Here is a 21,193-nt window from a genome sequence, read left to right as displayed (position 1 = left end):
AATTACCTGCTTTTGGATTGGCTCCTTGGAAAGCTGGTCTGGAACTTGGCCAGTGCCACAGGGATGGAGCAAACCCTTCTGCTCGGTGGTGAAGGGCTTGTCTGCTCTTCCATGGGGTGGTTCTGCCAGGGTTTGGCCATTCTGTGTGCATAACCCTTTGCAAATCCTGGGCTGGGGAGGGACTGGTGCTTGGAAATGGCTGGAAAGTCCTCACTGAGCTGCTGGGATGGACTGTGTGTCTGTCCTGGGGACATCTGGAGTGTAATGTGGTGGTGGCTGAAGGCGACAGATACCAGAGGAGCGGATGGAGGCAGAGAGGAGCTGTGGAGATACAGGGTAGGAGGGAATGCGGTGCAGAAGGGCTGAGCTGGGGGAAGAGGAGGGGTGAAGGCAGTGACCTGTGAGAGGAGGGCTCAGGGCAGGGCTGGGGGACATGTCCCAGAGGGTTGGGTGGCGGCCAGGGGGTGGTGAGGTGCTCAGCCCCTCAGTGGGAGCGCTGGAGAGACCCAGCTTGGCCTGCTGGGCTGAGGAGCCCTGGATGGTGAGAGGGGCCATGCCCAGGGGGCAGGGACTCGTGGCGTGCCTCAGTGCCAGGGCTCTCTCTGCCACAGGCGGGGTCTGCGTGGCCCAGTCCGTGAAGATCCCGAGGGAGCCCAAGCCGGGGGAGTTTGACAAGATCATCCGCCGGCTGCTGGAGACCTCGCACGCCCGCGCCGTCATCATCTTCGCCAACGAGGACGACATCAGGTGTGCAGGGGCTCCGGGCAGGGGTGCACTGGGATGCACTGGGATGTGTCTGAGTGGGACAGGATGCACTGGGATGTGTCTGCAGTGGGGACAGGATGCACTGGGATGTGTCTGCAGTTGCAGTGGGGACAGGATGCACTGGGATGCACTGGGATGTGCTGGGATGTGTCTGCAGTGGGACAGGATGCACTGGGATGCACTGGGATGGACTGGGATGTGCCTGCAGTGGGACAGGATGCACTGGGATGCACTGGGATGTGCCTGCAGTGGGGACAGGATGCACTGGGATGCACTGGGATGTGTCTGAGTGGGACAGGATGCACTGGGATGTGTCTGCAGTGGGACAGGATGCTCTGGGATGCACTGGGATGTGTCTGAGTGGGACAGGATGCACTGGGATGTGTCTGCAGTTGCAGTGGGACAGGATGCACTGGGATGCACTGGGATGTGTCTGCAGTGGGACAGGATGCACTGGGATGCACTGGGATGTGTCTGCAGTTGCAGAGGGGACAGGATGCACTGTGTGGCGTGGCAGGGAATGTCTGCAGTGGGGACCCACTCACACCTGGCGCGTGGCTGCTGTCCAACCACAGCCACACAGAGCCAGCAGAGGAAAATCCCTCTTCCCATCGGTTTTGGCAGCCCTGGATATCATGAGCTGCTGCTCACACCACGCAGAGGCTGCTCCCAGCTGGCCAGGGCAGGACCCAGGCACTGGTTCTGCTTTGCAGAGTGCAGAGCAGCCCCAGCCCCAGCATGGCAGAGGAACAGATCTGGGGGACCTTTGAGGGACCTTTTGGGGACGTCCCCAGCACTCTGTGCCCAGCAGGGCTGGGGACGTGGCCGCACTCAGGGTGATGAGCTGCTCTGCAGGCGAAGCGGCGGCTGCAGCTCTGTTGTTTATGGAGCAGAATGATTCACATGGAGCTACCCCTGATTTCCTAAGTGTCTAATTTATTAATCAGCAAACATTATGTAAATGTGGGTAAACTGCAAGTTTAAATCAGTTTACATCAGATGTGCAAACTCTCCCAGTTTCTTTTTTCCTTCCTTAATAGAAATGTCTGTGGAGCTGACATCGGGTGGGGGTGAGAGGGAAAAGGGATTTACCTTGCAGGATGAATGGCAGGTCCTGTTGTCAGGGCTCTGGAAACGTCCAGATGGGATTGCAGCTCTGGGCAGGGGGTTCTGCAGCCTCCTTTAGCCCAGGAGTGAGGCCCTCCATGATCCTGACCCTGCATTGTGGAGCCTGGAGGATGGGAAGGACAGACTGGGAGGGTTCTAGCTGGAATTCTTGCCTGGATCAGTTCCCATGGGGATTTCTTGGGTTTGCCCTGGGGAGATCCTGCCCTGCACAGGGAGCAGGGGCAGCTGGAGGTGCTGCTGTCACAGAGTGGGACAGGGGCTGTGGCTGTCCTGGGGATGGATGTGCCCAGGGCAGCCTGGGGTGAGCATGGAGCAGCCTGCACGGCTCCCACTGCACGCCTGCCTCTTCCCATCTCTGCACGCTGCTGGATCTCTATGGGCTTTTTTCCCTCATTACACGTTTCAAACACCATCTGGACTTGAAATGATCAGCTCCGACGTGGGGGCTGAGTCACAACCTGCCTTGGCTCTGCACGGGGAGATGGAGCTGCCCTGGGCCCTGCTCCCACATGGCTGGGGACCCACAGGAGCCCCCGAGGGGACAGCGAGCCCTGGCAGACAGAGCCCACAGGGTCAGATGCAGGAACAGCGCCGTTCCCATCCTCACAACGAGATCCTGGCCTGGCTGGCACTGCAGGAGTGTGCAGGAGTGTCTGGCACCAGGAGGGATGCTCAGCAGGACCGATGGCATCTCTGCTCCCAGTTTAGCTCAGCAGAGCCCAGTTTAGCCCAGCAGAGCCCAGTTTAGCCCAGCAGAGCCCAGTTTAGCTCAGCAGAGCCCAGCTGAGCCCAGCAGAGCCCAGTTTAGCTCAGCAGAGCCCAGTTTAGCTCCATGCTGGGCACTGGCAGCACTGCCTGCTCCTCTCCCAGGTCTGGCCATGCTGGGGGCACGTGCTCTCCACGCCGCTGCTTTCCCTGCCTGCTGCGGCATAACCTGATTCTTTTCCTTTCTTAATGTTGGGTAATTAAGGGGAAATTCAATTACCAGTCAGCAAATATGCAAATGAAGTGAGAGAAGCAGCCTGCGTGCCTGGGCTGGGAGGACAGAGGGTGTGGGAGCTGAGTGGCACCGCTGGATTTTGTGTGTCCGTGTACACTGGGTTGTGCCTGGAGCAGGAGATGCCACCAGCGCTGTGTCCCCACTGCCCTGGGGCCAGACAAGGAGTTGGTGGCCCAGCCTCTGCTGCTTCTCTCCACAGAAGGGTGCTGGAGGCGGCCAAGAGGGCGAACCAGACGGGACACTTCATCTGGATGGGCTCGGACAGCTGGGGCTCCAAAATTGCCCCCGTCCTGCACCTGGAGGAGGTGGCCGAGGGCTCTGTCACCATCCTGCCCAAGAGGGTCTCAGTCAGAGGTGAGATTGCCCTCCTTGAATGCAGGTTTTGGCTATGAAACCACTGTGGACTTTAGAGACCTCCTGATTTGCCCACCAGTCACCTCCTTATTTTCCACATGCCGTGTTTTCCCTACTCTCCCTTTACCACCAACGTACCAAGTGAGGCATTTCCTGCTGCTCTCAGAGTCCCAGAAAGTCTCTGCTTTGCAGAGGATCTTCCCTGAGTGGACTTTCCACTTGCAGCTCAGCACAAGTGACACTTCGGACACAATCCCACCACACTTTGGTGTCTCCATGGCTCACATGAACTCCCTTTCCCTCTGCCTGGGGAATTTGGGAGTGTTGCATGCATCTCTCTGTCATCCCTGGGATTTATCCCCTCCATCCCCTTTCTCCCCGGGCAGGTTTCGACCGCTACTTCTCCAGCAGGACCCTGGACAACAACCGCAGGAACATCTGGTTTGCCGAGTTCTGGGAGGAGAATTTCCACTGCAAGCTGAGCCGGCACGCGCTGAGGAAGGGCAGCAGCATCAAGAAATGCACCAGTGAGAGCTGGGGGGCTGCTCTGGGAGGCTGGGGGCTCACGGGGCGGGTGTGGTTCTGCTCCTGAGCGTGGAGTTATTCTGATCCTGGTGGGGATCCCCATTCCAGGCTCCTAACTGCTCCCTCAAGCCCCAGTGTGCGTTTTGAGTCATTTCCAGCCAAAAGAGGCTTTGGGGACTGGTGCAGTAAACAAGGCAGCCGGGGATCTGTCTTGCTGACAGCGCTGCTGTCAGGTGATGGTTGGAGGCTCGGGGAGGTGACATGTTTACTGAGAGATGGGAGAGATTTACTGCCTGCCTGGCACCGCCTGAAGACAGATGACGGCGCCGTGGCTCGCGGGCTGCGACGTGGCAGGGCTTGGGGACATTGGCACGTCCCTTCGTCCCCTTGGGAGGGATCAGACAGAGGGAAGCCATCAGACAGAGGGACCTGGCTGTGCCTGTGAAGCTGGGTGGTGAAGGTTTTGTTTTTCCCCCTGCTTTCACCACTGAGGATGAGTGAGATGGTGCTTCCACTCCCCTGTCCTTGCAGGCATTCCCCAAGGGTTCAGCTGATGATCTGGGTGGGTGGGAGCTGAGCAAGCAGCAAGGGCACGCCAGGAAACTGGCTTGTGGCCATGGCCTTGGGTAGCCAAGAGCTCCTCATCCTTCTCCAGAGCATCACGGAACCCTCGACCCCGGGAGATGCATGAGCAGGCCCTGTGGGCGCTGATCTCCTCATCTCCACCGTGATGTAGCTTTTAAACAGGTGATATTTCAGGGCCATGGTGTCAGTGGAAGCAGCTGAAACTACGATGTGGCAAATGTCCTAGGAGCTGTCTGTAAATCATCGGAATTTGTCAGCAAATAAACCATCTCCCGAGTGATTGCTTGGCAGATAGAGCAGGGAGCTAACGCCTGGGGAAGCAAATCACCTGCCCCTGCAGATCCATGAGCTCCTGCCTTGCTGGGCTGATGCAAATGCCCAGATTGGGGCATGCATCTGGGCTGATGCAAATGCCCAGATTGTTTCCCTCAGGTTTGGGTAAAGCCCAACATGGCCAAGAAATGCCAGCTTGGCTAGTTTATTCCACCCCAAAAACGAAACCAAAGGATCCCACTCTGAACCAGACAGCTCCTGGTTCCCTTTCCTGGATGGGAGGGCTGGGAGGAAGGCTGAGCTGATGGAATTCCTGATGGTTACCCCTGGGACCAGCCCTAGCACCCATCAGATGTTTGCCACAAGCCTCCCAGATGGAGGGACCATCCCTGCTCCTGGATGGGCTCATCCAGCCCAAAAACACGGCAAGGGGTGCTGGGTGCTGCCACCAGCACCCACAAAATTTGGAGATTCTCTGTCCCCAGCTGCCCACAGATGTGCTGGGAGTGATTTTGATTAGGTCCTGCCAAAAGGCAGCACCAGTGGCGTGCTGGGAATTGATTCTGATCCCGTCTCATCCGCCGCTGGGCAAGAGCCGCGTCCCTCCTCCGAGGGGGCCGCCGAGCCTCGTCACGCTCTTGAAAATTAATTACCAGCCCTGTAAAACGATGCATGACCCTGCTATTATAATCAGCAGGTCACCTCCCTTCCGTGGCCCTCGTCTATTGGAGCTTGGCAGAGATTTATTGTCTCCAGGTTGGGAACAAGCATCGTCTGTCTGCTCCACATTGCCCCTCTGTGCACTGGCCTAATTCCTGTCTGGAAAAAAGCAGCTGGGGCCGGGGGCAAGGTGCTGACAGACAGAGGGACAGCCCCAGGGATGGCTCCTTATCTGCACTGCTCAGCCTTGGCACAGGGATGGAAATGCAGCCTCCACAGCCTGTGCTATTGCGGTGGTTGGATTTTGGGATGTGCGCAGGATTGAGGTGACCGAGGGAAGCTGAGGAGCTGCAAGGACAAGCCCCAGGTCCTGTGTGTGCCCTGGGCAGCACAGTGCTGAGGATGGTGGCAGGGCTGTGACATCCCCGTGGGCTCAGCTCCCTGGACAGTCTATTACAGCTCTTCTTTTAATGGGTAATTATCTTGACAAGACAGAGTGGCCTGTCTGCGCCTTTGGAGATGAATATGGGGAAGGGCCTGAAGTTGAGGGAGAAGATTAATGGCTCCTGTCAATAATGCGGAAGGAGGGATCACCTGCCGGGCTTTGCATGAGTAATCTCCACATTCCAAAAGCGTTTTTATAACTTTGAAGGATGGGCTATGAATTCACCTCCGCGATATCATCTTTTCCTGTCGGTCAGTTCCTTATCAGTTCGCTTTAGTGTCATGTCAGTGGCACAGGTCCCGACACAGGGACCTCCAGCACAGCTCACAGGGCTGTCCCCTCTCACTGGAACTCATCCCAGTCCCCCACAGCAGGGAAGGACTGTCAGCACACAGTGCTTGGTCCCCTGCAGTCCCTGCGAGTCCCACCTCGCATGAGGGCGCATCCCTGCGTGGTGGAGCTGGAGTTAATTTTGGGCACCCTGGCGTGGCTTTCTAGGATGTGCCGCCTCTCCAGAGGAGGGAGGTGGTGCCCTCGGCTCCCTGACAAGCCCTCCCTCCCACTGGAGGCCTGGCAGGATGCCTGGCCATGCCTCGGGCAGGGATGGAGGGGCAGAGGCCAAGGCTCTCCATAGCGGTGCCCCTTGGGAGACGCTCTCTTAGCTGTAATTAACAGCGTGCCGCGTTAATCGGTGTCTTCTGCTAAGTGATTAACATGTTTGTGGTCCCATTAGGGGCGGTTCTGACAGGGGGGAAGGCAGCTGTCACTGGTAATTGCCAGATCCCTGCAGGATCCTGCACGCCGGGGAGGCCGTGGGGTCAGCAAGGCAGGGGGGTGGCAGGGGTGACAAGGGGAGCGCGGTGACAGGAGGCTTTGGGAGTGAGATGGGCACAGGCAGGCAGTGATGGATGCGTCCTGGGCGGTCCTTGACACTGCTGGAGCCTGAGCTGGTGGAAACTCCCGGGAGATGAGGGAGGGATGTCAGTCACAGCCCAGCATGCATCCTGTTGGGGATCTGGGAGCTGAGATGCGCCATGGCACAGGGACGTGACACCCCCAGGGCTCTTGGAAGCACAGCAGGCTGCAGCACCCACATTTCCAGAACCTCCCAACGAGGAGGTTGGCTGGGTATTCCCCAGGGAGTGTTCCTTGGCTGCATGTGCAGGTTTGGGAGTGGGGTTGGAATTTCCAGCTGCTCCACTCCAGGGTGGGATCGTTTGCAAGGCTTTGGGTGCAGCAGACACATCCTGGTGGGCACAGGAGGTGGAACCCCTGTCCCCTGTCCCCGCAGACCGGGAGAGGATCGGCCAGGACTCCTCGTACGAGCAGGAGGGGAAGGTGCAGTTCGTCATCGACGCCGTCTACGCCATGGGACACGCCCTGCACAACATGCACAAGAACCTGTGCCCTGGCAAGGTGGGGCTGTGCCCCCGCATGGACCCCGTGGACGGCGCGGAGCTGCTCAAGTACATCCGCAACGTCAACTTCTCAGGTCTGCTGTGCCCTGGGGTCTCTGCTTGTCCCCAGTGTGGGTGGCACAGCAGCACCCACAGTTTATTGGTGGTACCATCTGGCAGCTGCTGCACTGTGAGCGCAGAGTGGAGGGAGGGTGGCAGATCAGCAGGTGAGGAGGTCTGAGCTTCCACAGCTCCTGAGTGCCTTTGGAGCGTGAATCCGGCAGCAGTCCTGCCCCCACCTGCTGCCCTGCCCTCACCTGCTGCCCTGCCCTCACCCTGCCCTCACCCTGCCCTCACCCTCTGTCCTGCCCAGCCTCTCCCCCTGCCAGCTCCTCCCTCCCAGCTGGCACAGGGGTCCCACTGCCTCCTGCTTCTCTGCCCTTGTCTGTCTCAGATCTCCTCTGGAATCGCATCTTCTCCTCTGCCCTTTCTCCTTAATAAACATTTTCTGTCTGGTCCCCTTATTATTTCTATTTATCTCCACCCTCTGATCTCCTCCACAGTGTCTCTTTTATTTATTTTCCCCTCTTGATTCTTCTCTTCCTTCTTTTCATTAGCGTTTATCTCCAGAATTCACTTGATTTAGCTTTTAAAGCTGCTTTTACCCCTTTCTTAGAAGAAGCAGCGAGGGGGGAGCATCAATCCAGAGCCCCCCTGGACCCCAGCGAGCAGGGTGGGGATGCTGGGGGTGCTGTGGGTGCTGAGCCCCCCCTTTCCCACAGGCATTGCTGGGACTCCTGTGACATTCAATGAGAACGGAGATGCTCCGGGGCGTTATGACATCTACCAGTACCAGATCAGGAACTCCACCCCTGAGTACAAAGTCATCGGGCAGTGGACAGACCACCTGCACCTCAAGGTAAGGCCGTGGCCCAAGGGGAAGGTCCCGCAGGTTTCTCTTCTCACCACGAACAGTCTGGGAGCCCCTGGGAGCAAAGCCAGGCAGCCAAAGGTGTGGGGGCAGAGGGGAAGGTGTCCCTCAGGTACACACCTGTGCTTCAGCACGTGTGACCACACCCTAGGGACTCTGGGTGTGGGACAGGAGACAGGAGCCAGACCAGAGCAGATGCGGTTTCCTCAGGGATAGAGGGGCTTCATTTCGGTTCCTGTTGTTGAACGTTCCCAAAAGGCCAATGGAGAGCTTCACCGCCTCTCTGGCCCCATGCCAGGCTGGGCTGGGACCCTTTGTGGGATGTGCTGATGGGTTGAGGGTCCACATCCAAGCAGGACATCCCCCGTGCCCAGGCGTGCCCAGCAGGTGCCCACAGTGCCCTCAGCATGGCTGGTGCCATCTACCCCACAGGTGGAGAACATGCTGTGGCCGGGGGGCGGGAGCCAGCAGCCCAGCTCCATCTGCAGCCTGCCCTGCAAGCCAGGAGAGAGGAAGAAGCTGGTGAAGGGCATCCCCTGCTGCTGGCACTGCGAGCGCTGCGACGGCTACCAGTACCAGCTGGACGAGTTCCACTGCAAGCGCTGCCACTTCAACGAGCGGCCCAACGAGAACCACACCAGCTGCACGCCCATCCCCATCATCAAGCTGGAGTGGAGCTCGCCCTGGGCCGTGGTGCCCGTGTTCATCGCCATCGTGGGCATCATCGCCACGCTGTTCGTGGTGATCACCTTCGTGCGCTACAACGACACGCCCATCGTCAAGGCGTCGGGGCGGGAGCTCAGCTACGTCCTGCTCACGGGCATCTTCCTGTGCTACGCCACCACCTTCCTGATGATCGCCGAGCCCGACCTCAGCACCTGCTCGCTGCGCCGCATCTTCCTGGGGCTGGGCATGAGCATCAGCTACGCCGCGCTGCTCACCAAGACCAACCGCATCTACCGCATCTTCGAGCAGGGCAAGAAGTCGGTGAGCGCCCCGCGCTTCATCAGCCCCGCCTCGCAGCTGGTCATCACCTTCAGCCTCATCTCCCTGCAGCTCGTCGGCGTCTGCATCTGGTTCATCGTGGACCCGTCCCACTCTGTCATTGACTACGAGGACCAGCGGACTACAAACCCCCACTTTGCCCGGGGCATCCTCAAATGTGACATTTCGGACCTGTCCCTCATCTGTTTGCTCGGGTACAGCATGCTCCTCATGGTCACCTGCACTGTGTACGCCATTAAGACCCGCGGGGTCCCGGAGACCTTTAACGAAGCCAAGCCCATTGGGTTCACCATGTACACGACTTGCATTGTGTGGTTAGCCTTCATCCCGATATTTTTTGGGACGTCGCAGTCGGCGGAAAAGGTAAGGGAGGAAGGGAGAGCCTGGCTGGTGTCTGGTGTTCAGGGCTGGGAGAGGCTGTGGTGCCTTGAGCAAGAGGAGAACTTCCCTGCAGCGTGGTCAGCTTGGGAATTAGGGTGGGAAGTTTTCCCTGTTGGCCCCACTGCCCCCGGTGGGCTGGGGGTGGATGAGCCCCCAGGGCAGGTCCAGGGTGTCATGGGCACAATTTCTGCGTGGAAAGGGACCTGGTGCTGCCCAGCTGGCCCCTGTTCCCAGTGCTGAGTTCCCATGGGACCGAGGCCAGCCTGGATGAGGCTCCGTGCTCAAGTGCGAGGGATTAAGAACAAAGAATAAAAATCTCATGAATGAGACCCAAATCCCTTTGCCTGCCAGCCAAAACAGGAATCATCGCGTTTCTGTCGAACGCAAACAGCTCCCGCCTGCCAGCCCAGCGCTGCTCTGATGAACAAACCTTGGAGCTGCTGTTCCCTGGAAATCCCTGGGGTGTCCCAGCACCCAGCTTCCTCTCTGGATCCCCCCAGTGTGTCCCCATGCTGCTGACACCATGGCTTTCGGACACACCTGTTGCAAAGGTTTGCTGAGGGAGCTTCTGCTGAGTTGGTCGTGCCTTGGAGCATCTCTTCTCAGAGCATCCACATCCCTCGAGGAGGCTGAGTCTGCCCAGCCACCTCTGACCTTGGCTCAAACCAGAAAGTCCCACCAGGCCTTCTCTGGCTGGAAGTGTGAAGGAGAATTAAAGGAAATAAATGGAGCCTTTTGCAGCATTTCCATTTTGATGAGATGGCAGGGGAGATACTAACAAGAAAGCAGGTTTTTAAAGAAATTATTGCAAAACAAAAGCTCCCTGAAAGCCTCCTTAATGTGCTTGGCATACTGTGGGTAATAAAGATGGAAATGATAATGATTGTAGATTATGCGCAAGGTTGCTCACCTCTTCACTGCAGCTTGTCACGGGATAATTTAGGGCTGCTGAACGCTGCCTGTCAGGCAGCAGCTCCACAATAGGCTGTGCCTCTCGTTGGGGGTTGTAATGCTCAGGCCTGCTCTGTTATTAGGCTGCTAACAAGCTGATTAGAGGCGGAAAAAGTGATGTTCCCAACTCCCCTCGGATGGACGTGGAGCTCTGTCTCACAGCCCGGCCCTGCCTCGAGCCTGCTGAGCCAACCCTCGAGGGGCTTGGGGATTCCAGGCTGGAGTTCTGCTCTGCCCTTGTGGGAATGGGCTCCGAGTGTCCCCAGGCTGTGGGAATGGGCTCTGAGTGTCCCCAGGCCGTGGGAATGGGCTCCGAGTGTCCCCAGGCTGTGGGAATGGGCTCCGAGTGTCCCTGCGCCACAGCTGAGAGATGATGGATGTGCTCAGATGAGGCTGGAGGGAGCAGCAGGTGACTGGGGCTCCCTCAGTGCTTTAGTTGTTGGTTTGCACTCTTGGGGAGAAAAAGGTGGAGAAGGAGCTGTTACACAGCCTGCACAGAGGGCATGGCTTTGAGGGTGACAGCTGGGGGCTCTGGTGTTGGCATCACCCCCGTGGTGCTCTGGGATGCTCCAGGGGCACCCCCAGCTCGCTGTGGGGAGGAATCCCATCCCCTTCACCCCACTGCTGGCCTCCTGGGCTCTGTGGAGCTTCTGCACCCTTGGGAACAGAAAATCCAGGAGTGTTATCTGGGCTGTTATCTCATGGCTGAGGTCGTGAGGATACCACAGGGCAAACCCACACCCGTGACCCCAGCTGAGGCTGCAGCAAAGGCTTCCTCGTGGTGTGGAGGAGTTGGATTACAATCCCCATTTTTGCTTTTATTTGCTTTACCTCGTGCCCACAGCTTTGCATGGAGGTGGCACATTATTGTAACAAGTCCCCCAAGCCTTTTCTGAGCAGAGCCTCTCATCCCCGCCGATCCCGGCGGATTACAGGAATAGCAATAACAGAGCATCTAAAGAAAGAGACAATTTCCTGCACTGATAAGGTGGCGGCAGAACAGTGGAGTCATTGTCTGCTTCCCTGTTTATCACATTCGCTTTTAGCCGGGGAAAAGAGAGAAGGGAAGGAGTGAGAGGGACTGTCCTGTGGTGTTCAGAATGCTGAGCAGGTTTTGCCCTTCCCCAGCACCCACCACGGTGCTAAACCCCTTGGAGTGGGGCCAGGTGTGGATTTAGAGTGGGGGCAGCTTCCCATTCATGCATCCCATTCCCATTTGCTGTGGGACAGGCACATTCCCATTTAAAGCTTCCCATTCATGCAGGGATTTGCTGTGGGACAGGCACAAGCCTGGGCTGTGCCTCAAGCCTGGGCTGCTGCCTTGGGCAGGATGAGCTCACCCAAAGCTGAACATAGCACAGATCTGCGGGCTGCTGTGGGGTCATTTTGGGTTATTGCTGTCCCTCAGCGTCATTGCCCTGAGCCAGGGCTGCCTGTGCTCTTTGATCCAGCCCTGGAGGCAGCAGGAGCTGGAACTTGCTCAATGAGCACAGCTCACACTCCCAGGGCTCCGGAGGAAGCTCCAGCGTCATTAACGGAGGGGCAAAGCGAGGTCCTGGGCTGGAAGCCAATTAAGGGAGTGGGAAGTGAAACTGTGAGAAATGGTCATTTTTTTGCAGTGGCAAGAGGTTAACTGAGCAGAGCTGTGGAGGCTCCAGGCTAAAAATATTCCTGTCTGAGCTGGTGAGGGGTTTGCTTGGCGAGACACGGCTGCGGGGGCTGGAGTGGGCAGAAAACGCTTCCTGCAAACGGATAATGGGGGAGAGGTTGCCACAGTGGCCCTGTGAGACCCCAAAAGCGCTGCAGGAGGCAGAGAGTGGGGTGGGGAGCTGGGGCCGGGGGGTCTCAGCACAGGGGATCCCTGGTAGCACTGGGAGAACTGGCCCAGGAGCAAGGAGGGAGCATGCAGGGAGACATCTGAGCTTGGCTCAGCTCGGCTCAGCTCAGCTCAGCTTGGCTCAGTTCCTCCCTCCCTCCTCGCCGAAACGCCCCCAAGGCACAGGGATGGGGACTCTCTGCAGAGACACAAAATATGGAAATGGCTGGCTTGGCCGAGGAGCTGAGGGTGCTGAGCTGAGCTGTGCCCCACCAGGGTCACGCTGGGCTGGTTCCCAGGCAGGGCTGGGGGTGCCTGGAGTTGGGCTCTCAGTGCTTCCCTCATTCCTGGCTGGTCCAGGACGCCCGTGGCAGAGTCTGGAGAGTTGGAGTAGATTAAAAAAAAAAAAAGAAAAAAAAGGAAGAAATAAAAAAGCACACACATTCTGGCACAGAGATGTGTTTTGACTTTGCTTGATGAAATGACATTTTTATTTCCAAAAACTGCCTAGAGAGAGAAGGTGGAACAAACAAACCGGCGCGTGTGACAGCAGGAGGTTTTATTCTGGGGACAAACCGAAGTTTTTCAGTTGACTCAGAACCAGCTTGGTGGCATTTTCCCCCCAGGGCTGAGTCTGAACGCTCTGGGCTCTGGGCCAGGTGCTGGTTGGCATTACAGGGTCACAAGTGGGACTTGTGGGTCCTGGAGATGCTGTGTCCCACCAGCTCTCACTCTTGGGAGCCGTGCAGAGCCTCTGCCTTGCGGGTGCTCTCCATCACCTTTTCTCTTCAGAAACCCTCAGGTGTGCCCCTGGGGACATGGGGAGCCTGCTCTGGCTGCTGCTGCAGCCCCCAGGCTTCCCTGGCTCCTCCAGGTGCTGTCTCCTCCGAGGACATGAAATCCCACCCGGGGAACCCCTGGATATTGAAGCTCAGGAACTGCTTTAAGGCTCCTTTTAAAGCCTTGCGGGTGTCCTGCACACACGTGTGTGCAAAGGCATCTGGAGACCCCGAGCCCCCTCCCTGCTCATCCCCAGAGCCTGGTAGAGAAGGGGATGCTGGAGAGGAAGGAGCCAGATGCTGGCAGAGCAGGGATGCCCACGGAGCAGGGACCTGTCCTCCTGGCCTCCCCAAGAGGTGGGATGGGCAGAGGGAGGCGGTCTCTGCTTCCAGTTGCCACCTGCTTCAGATGCCCCGTCTTGAGAGGAGCCTGCCAAACTGCTCTCCATAGAAAAATGGATTATTCTACAGTCAGATTAATGGGCTTTCATTTTGCAAAACATCTGTCACTGTTAGTCCTGGACAGTGAGCGTGAAATTAGTTTTGACTGCGAAAAGGCAGCGTCGGTGTGTAATATGTGACTGACATGACAAGAGCCCAGGAGTCAGCTGGGGAATGGGAATTACCTGTTGGAGGGAGAAGGGCAGTGGGTTGAGCCCTGGGACCAGGTGTCCTTGCTGTGCCTTGCAGCTCCTGCCCTGAGGCTGCTGGAGCATCAAACCTCACCTTGAACACCATTCCAGCACTGCCTCCCCACTCCTTTCATTTAACCCCAACTTCCCCTCGTTCCCCCATCTCCTCCTTTCCCTTTTGGATCCCACAGAGGCTTTGGGCTCTCAGCTGGTTGGCCTTGTGTCTTGCAGATGTACATCCAGACCACGACGCTGACCATCTCGGTGAGTCTGAGTGCCTCGGTGTCCCTGGGCATGCTCTACATGCCCAAGGTGTACATCATCCTCTTCCACCCGGAGCAGAACGTCCCCAAGCGCAAGAGGAGCCTCAAGGCCGTGGTGACAGCGGCCACCATGTCCAACAAGTTCTCCCAGAAGGGAGGGTTCCGCCCCAACGGAGAGGCCAAGTCGGAGCTCTGCGAGAACCTGGAGACGCAAGGTGAGGTGGCTCCTGCAGGGATCATAAATGGGAATGGGGAGAGATCATAAATGGGAATGGGGAGAGATCATGGGAATGGGGAGAGATCATGGGAATGGGAAGAGCTGAGCTCCATCTGCACACCCCAGACTCCAGAGGGCTGGGGGAGCTCCCAGTGAGCAGGGAGAGGATCATAAATGGGAATGGGGAGGGCTGAGCTCCATCTGCACACCCCTGGCTGCAGAGGGCTGGGGGAGCTGGCACTGAGCAGGGCTGGCAGCTCCTGTGGTGTCAGGAAGGAATGGGCACTGCAGGGAGCTGCAGACTGTGGGAGAGGAGAGCTTGGCACTTCCCTGGCACAGGGCACTGGGGCAGCTTTGGGGTGGAAAGGGCTGATCCCTCCTCGTTTTCTCTTCTTGTGCTGGGGGTGTGAGGCGCAGGGGACGTCAGCGCGGCACCGAGGGGACATTTTTCACTCTGTCACTGCCGGGTCACGTAGCCTTAAATAAACAACAGAATAAATAATTCACGGGGCTTTGATACGGGCAGATCAGCTAGGAAAACATCGCGGCTAACAAATAGCTCTGTCAGCTCCAATTCCTTCTGCTCTATCTAATTGTTATCTGGGAACACCAGTTGGAGACCTGCAGCAAGGTTCCACTGCCAGCCAGGCACTGTGAGCTGCCAGTGTCCCCTCCCTGTGGGGACCCCTTAGTGCTACTCAGGGTGTCCCAGGCTGTGCCATCTGTGCCAGCACCTGCCCGTGCCCTTGGCTGGTGTCCCTGTGCCCGCTGACCCTGGGGACATCAGCAGAGCATTGTCCCCACTGAGGGCAGTGGCACAGCTCTGCAGGGATTGGGGGAATTCATTGCTCTGTGGCTTTTGCTGTGCCCCCAGTGCCACCCTGGGACGTGTGGTGGCTTTGGAGCCATCGCTGCCTCCTCTCCTGGTGCGTCAGAGGGCTGGGGAAGCTGGGGGTGGCAGCAGGGTTGTGTCCCTGTGGCACCCTGTGCGTGAGGGGACAGCCAGGGTGGTGGATTTTGTGCCCTGCTGCTGCTGTGGAATGGGGAACAGGGGTGTGGGACCCCAAAACCCTCTGGGACCCCACGATTTGTGCCAGGCAGGGCTGGCTGGGACGAGCTGAGCTTTGGGAAGGTGCAGCACCTCCGGGTCTGTCTGTAGGAGGTGGCTGTGGGAGGTGGACAGGAGCCTCAGACCACATCCCCCCTGCTCACAGCACGTCCTGGGGGCTGTTTTTGGGGTGCAGTGTCCTTGAGGAGCACCCACAGCTGCTGCGGGGCTCGGGGAAGGACCCCAAGTGCCAGCACTGCCCAGATCCCTGAGCAAACCCTCTCACATCCCTGCTGGCACAATAGCTGGATCAGGGGTGGGACAGGAGCCAGGAGGGGAAGGTGGCTCTGCCGATGACCCACGCGAGCTCTGTGTCTCCTTCCAGCACTGGCCACCAAGCAGACCTACGTCAGCTACAGCAACCACGCCATTTAGCTCCAGGAGCAGCAAACAGGAGCGAGCTGGGCCTGGCAGGGACAGCACCACAGCACAGGCAGGTGGCAGCCAGGGGACAGCCCCCAGGGCAGAATCCTGGGGGAAAAACGCCATCAACAGCAGCAAAAAAATCCATAAAGAAACACAAAAACTCTTCCAGCGCCCACGGTGGCGATGCATGGCTCCCACGGAGGGGGGACGGAGCACGGGCAAGAGGGCACGGACTTCAGCAAGTCTTTGGGTTTTGTTTTTTCCTGTATTTTGGCAAAAAAGAGGAAAAAAAAAAAATAAGAGCCCCAGCATTTTCCCTTTTCTGGAATTTGTGAGATTGTTTGTGGTTGTGCAGAGCCTTCTGTTTTCTCTTTTTATTTTTTTTTAATCCTCCTTTTTCTTTCGTTCCTGTCTTCCTCCGTCCCTCTTCACTCTCAACCCCCCATATCCTACCAAATTCTATATGTTGCAAAAAGGAAAAATAAATAAAAATACTTAAAATTTACATTAAAAAAAAAAACAGACAGCAAAATAAAATAAAATAAAACCTAGACTGTGTTCAAAGTGCTGATTTCTATAGGTGGTTCCTTAATGTATGTGATGACCATATGGATTGAAATATGTCTGCTTTATGTACTGACCAGTCAAAAAACAAAAACACACAAAAAAACAAAGTTCAGTGCCTGGATGTTTATGAATTATTCGATGACTGTGTAGAGCATGATCATTTTTATACGAGGAGAATTTCTAATAAAAGACCCTGGTTTTGCACTCGGCGTTTGCTGTCTCTTGGTGACTTGGTTTCAGGAGGTGCCAGGGGAAGTTTTGGTGGGAAGCTTTGTTTCAGTAAAAAGCCCAATAATATATATAGCCCACAATAATATATCTAGCCCAAAGCTTCTGGACAGGCTTTGCTTCAATAAAAAGCCCAATAAATGCTGGAGCTGGACCTGGCCTGGCATGGGGTGCTGGGGTGGCTCCCTGTCCCTTTGTGCCTATTCCCCAACCCCAAAATGCTGCTATTTCCCCCTCTCTGAGCCTGTGGGATGTCAGCCCTGTATTTTGCACATTTCCAGAGCTGTTTGTGTGTTAATCACAGCCCTGCTCTCCCCTTGGGCTGTTTGGGGGGCACCTGAACCCCACAGGAGCCCCAGCCAGGAATTGGTGCCAGAGGGAAACGCACGGAGGACGGAGCCTGCCTTGAAGGCAAGAGTTAAAAAAGGGAGGAATAAAGCAGCGTAATGAAAAGCTGGGAACTTTGATAAGATCATACTTGTCAAAAGAGCTTCTCAGGAGGAAAAACTGCCCGGCTCCCAGCGCATCCATCACTGTCGGGCGGGATGTGAGGCCCTGCCTGGCTCCGAGGGCTCTGAGGAAACCCGAGCTGATGGCTCTGCTGCAGCTCCTGCCTCAGGGTTCTGCTCTCAGGGTGTCACCAGCGGCTCTCGCCCTGAATTCTGCCCGATAATGAGTGGAAAGGCAGATTCTGACTGAATTCCAGCCCCCACCTGCCTCCCCTCGCCGTGCCCGTGAGGGGGTGCTCCAAACCCTGTGGAAATGCCCCATTTTTGTCACCCCAAACCTGAGCTGCTGCCCCTCCCAAGCCTTTCCAGTGACCTGCCAGCACAGCTGGTTGGTTTTATCCTGTTTAATTCCAAGCAGCTCTTTGATGATGAGGAGTTAATTCAAAGGGAGCAGCCTGTGAGCCATGGAGGTGGATGGGGATCCAGCCAGGCTCCGCCGTGGGTGCTGCAGGAGGGGCCTGTGAGGATCCACATTCTGCTTTTCTGCTTTGCTTCATGTTTTTGGGGAGAAGAGCAGAGTGGATACTGATTCCTGGATATCACATTCCTAGTTTTGGGTATTTTGGGTATTTTTTTTTTTTTTTTAATGAGGTATCTGGAAATTGTTGCCATCGTTCCTCCTCCTCCTCCTCACCTCCCTCAGAGCTTTAAAAGCCCTTGTGTGATTTTCCTCTTATTTCTGTGAAGGGCTGTTGAATTTAAACAACGATAATTGCCTGAGTTCCCCGAGTGCTTGACCTGCAGATTTTTTCACTTTTTTCCTGGGACTTTGAGGAGCAGTGAGGAAAAAACCTGGGCTGGTGCCAGCTCCCTCCATGCCCTGCCCGTGTCTCTTCCTCCCTCCTGGAACTTTCTGTTGTCCTTGGCTGCTGCTCCCAGTGGCCAGCTCTCCTCCTGAGCTCCCTTCTCCAGGGACAAACAGGAATTTTCGGGGTCCCAGGGCACAGCTGGGGGCTGCAGTGGGAGCTGTGCCCCCGCCTGGAGCAGCAGCAGCCTGGAACCAGTCATTAACTCTCTTCTGTGAGAGGCAAATTACAGACTTCGGTGGCATAATTAGGCCAGCTCGATGGGAAATGGAAAAACAAGATAATTTCCCTGCGAATTCTCCAGCCTGCCTGCCACCTCCTGCCTCCCTTCCTGTGTCTTGGGGGAAATCAGCCCCTCTGGGCTTGGGGAGATCTCCTGATCCTGCTTGGGGAGGAAACCTGGAGGAAGGGATGGGGAGAGCAGGGTTAGAGCAGAGAATGGTTTGGACAGGACAGGGCTCCATCCATTCAGCTCCTCTCCCACCAGGAGAGCCCCAAGGACCCATTTTCACCCATTTCCACCTATTTTCACCCATTTTCACCCCAGGAGAGCAGAGTGATGCTCAGAGCAAGGTGGGACTCAGGCTCAGAGTCTGCTGTGGCTCCATCCACGGTGCAGAAGCAGCTCTGGGTACAAACTGGAGCTGGTTTCTCTGCTCCAAAGCATTGGAGGAGCTGTGATGAGCCCTTCAGTGCTGCTGGAAGGTGGGAAATGCCTCTGAGGGGACAGTGGAGGGAGGTGGCAGCACCTTGGGGAAGGTCCAGCAGCTGTGGAGCCTTTGGAGCTCCCTTTGGAGCAATCCCTGTGTCTGGAGCCACGGATGGAGGCACGAGTTGTGTATCTGAGGGCTTCTCCCCAGCCCCAATGTTCTCTTGTAGGGCCCAGTGAGTCAATGGTGGTCTGTGTTGAAATCTCACTTCAGCGGTGAAAGCTGCAATTAGCATTTAATGAAGCTTCTTGCTTTTATTTTTAGGTAACCTCCGATTCCCTGACTGTGTAATTTAGTCCTCCATTGCTTGGAGATAATTAAAGTATGTCACTATAATTTGCTTTTTTTAAAAGCCTGTAATTATGTTTTTATTGAGAATAAAAAATGGCGGGGGGGGGGGGAGAAACGAAAACAATGTTAGGGGAGGAGAAAGCTTTGGACGGGCAAGGGGACTTCTTGCAGCCTGATGGGTTTGGAGCTCATTCCAGGATGCTGGGTAGGCTGGGGACAGAGGAAGAGCTCCTGGTTTGAGTGGGAAATAGTGAAGTGTTTGAATTGAAGGGAGCTGACAGCTCTGGGGCTCCACCTTGATGGGTTTGGGGCTCGTTCCAGGATGCTGGGTAGGCTGGGGACAGAGGAAAAGGTTTGGGTGAGGTGTTTGTGGTGCAGGGCTGAGAACTCTGGTGTTCCTCAAGCTCTGAGCGTGGTGGGGGCTGCAGGAAGGACCAGCTGGGCTTCCTCTGCTCCTGGGCATCCCTCACCTGCCCCCAAACGCTCAGCTCTGCTGGCTGAGCCTGGGGCAGCACAGCCGAGGTCTCATCCCTGCCCTCCCCACTCCCAAAATTGCCCTTCCCGGCGCAGCAAACATCTGGAGCACTCAGGGCTCCATCCAGCCGGGGCAGCTCTGCCCTCCCTGCACAGCCACCAGTTATTAATTAAACATCTCTTCTTCCCAGGCCTGGCAGCGCTGCGCGGCCCTCGGGGGATGCTCGGGCTCGGTTTGCATCTCCCAACGCCGCCCTGGGTGTCAAACAGCCGCTGTCCCTCCATCCCTGTGTGACACCGAACGTGCCAGCCCCAGTGTCCTGCCTGGCTGGTGGCTCCGGGCCAGGCGGTGCCCCTGGGCAGCCCAGTGGAACCAGTGGAACCAGTGGAACCAGTGGAACCAGTGGAACCAGCGAACTGGGCTGGCGGGAGAGCGCAGGAGCCGCTCACCTGCAATTCACAGCCTGGAAATTGGCTGTCGGAGGGAAGTTGAATAACGAATAAATTCGAGATAATTGATTGGCCTGTGGCCAGTTCACAGCCGGGGAGAGCTGGAATGAGTTGGATTGTTGGCTTTTTCTTTAAGTTAGCCTCACTCGAAAATGCGAGCGCTAAGAGGTTACATTTAGTTTGGAATATATTTAATTCATTAAAATGTTGATCTCTGCCGCAGAGTTCAGATCTGATTCCAGGCTTTATTCCTTATCTAAATGCAAAGGTTTCTCGCCAGAAATACAAAGCAGAAAAGAAACCTCGGTGCTTAGGAAAAGTGACATGATGGAAGGAGCCGGGGCTGGACTGCGCCGCACTGCGGGGAACCCGCCGGGATGGAGCTGCCACCCTCACCTGGCCACCCTGCATTCCTCCCTTTGAGGTGCCATCCTGCAGTGTCCCCACGTCCTGCAGGTGTCACCCAGAGCAGCCGGTGTCCCCTCAGGGCTCTGGGATGCTGCGGGATTTGCCGCAGTGCCCTGCAAAAACTTCCCTCCCCTCCTCACCGAGCTGAGGCCAAAGTGACTCAGGAAAGTTTGGATAGAGCAGTTCCAGGCCAAGGATTTCTGCTCAAGCCCCAAATCCCTGCTCCCCTCAGCGATACCTGAGCTGGTGGCACTGGGAGCAGGCTCAGCCCCCTGCCACTGTCGCAGCTCGTTTGTCCCCCACCCCTGGTGTGCCGAAATGTCCCTCCCCAGCCCGCTGTCCCCGCACCTTCATGGCAGAGCCTTGGTGATGACAAAGGGAAGGAACAGCACTTCAAACCCCCCTAAAATCCACACACCATCGCCCGCTTTTGTACCGGTTGCTATGGGAACCCCATGCGTGCACCGGAAACGCCGGAGTATGCAAATGAGCTTCTTAATTAGTTCTCCTCAGCCTTTCATGCTCGCGGTGCGGCAATTCCATCATTAGATGAACACGCCACTTCATTATCGGCAGCTTAACCAAACACGAGCTGCGGTGACCTTTGGGGAGGGCAGGGTGCCTTGGGGGCCGGCTGAGGACAGGGATGCAGGGGGTCCAGCGGCCGCAGGGACCTGGGAACCTTCTCCAGCAGCTTCCAGAGCGGTGGGAGCCGCTGGTGTGGGTCCTGCTGCCTTTGGAGAGGAGCAGGGATGCGGGGGCTGTGACTCCAGACAGGGAGGTGGGAAGGGATGCTCGGCTGGAGCTCCTGGAGAGCGCTGAGAGGAGGCACGGCTGGAAAAGCCAACCCTGAGCACCCCCTGGGCCCTGTGGGGACCATGTCGGTGTCACCCTGCCCTGCTGGCCTTGGGGACAGGCGCTGTCCCCAGCCCCACGCGCTGGAGATGCCAGCCGGCTGCACACGCTGTAAATGCTATGAGTTTTTCACCCAACAAGCTTCATTAATCGTCTAATAACCGGATTAATTAAGGACACTGAAAGTAAACAGCAAGAATGTAATTTGCCTCTGATTGCCGTGTAATTGCGGGAGTACGGTCCTATTTGCATATGCAGAAAGTGTTGTTGACAGTGGTGCTGGGACCGGGACAGCAATGGACGGAGGGCGAACG

At 56.8% G+C, this 21,193-nt stretch overlaps 1 protein-coding gene across 4 annotated transcripts in view; it reads left to right on the top strand.

Moving 5' to 3' along the window:
* Positions 1–16,357, top strand: part of GRM4 (glutamate metabotropic receptor 4) — a 34,808-nt gene extending 18,451 nt beyond the window's left edge. For 3 of the 4 annotated variants that reach the window (XM_058039927.1, XM_058039928.1, XM_058039929.1), the window contains exons 4-11: positions 612–747; positions 3,093–3,247; positions 3,634–3,774; positions 7,027–7,227; positions 7,915–8,051; positions 8,496–9,431; positions 13,859–14,105; positions 15,541–16,357. In XM_058039927.1, the coding sequence (XP_057895910.1) occupies positions 612–747; positions 3,093–3,247; positions 3,634–3,774; positions 7,027–7,227; positions 7,915–8,051; positions 8,496–9,431; positions 13,859–14,105; positions 15,541–15,590 (2,003 nt within the window). In that variant the 3' untranslated portion in view covers positions 15,591–16,357. The remainder of the gene's footprint in view (positions 1–611; positions 748–3,092; positions 3,248–3,633; positions 3,775–7,026; positions 7,228–7,914; positions 8,052–8,495; positions 9,432–13,858; positions 14,106–15,540) is intronic. The other variant, XM_058039930.1, reaches the window with a different exon arrangement.
* Positions 16,358–21,193: the final 4,836 nt, after the last annotated feature.

Source organism: Melospiza georgiana, chromosome 23 (assembly GCF_028018845.1).
Source record: "Melospiza georgiana isolate bMelGeo1 chromosome 23, bMelGeo1.pri, whole genome shotgun sequence".
Lineage (NCBI taxonomy): Eukaryota > Metazoa > Chordata > Aves > Passeriformes > Passerellidae > Melospiza > Melospiza georgiana.
Note: the sequence above shows the minus strand (reverse complement) of the source record. Positions and strands in the feature narration are given on the sequence as shown.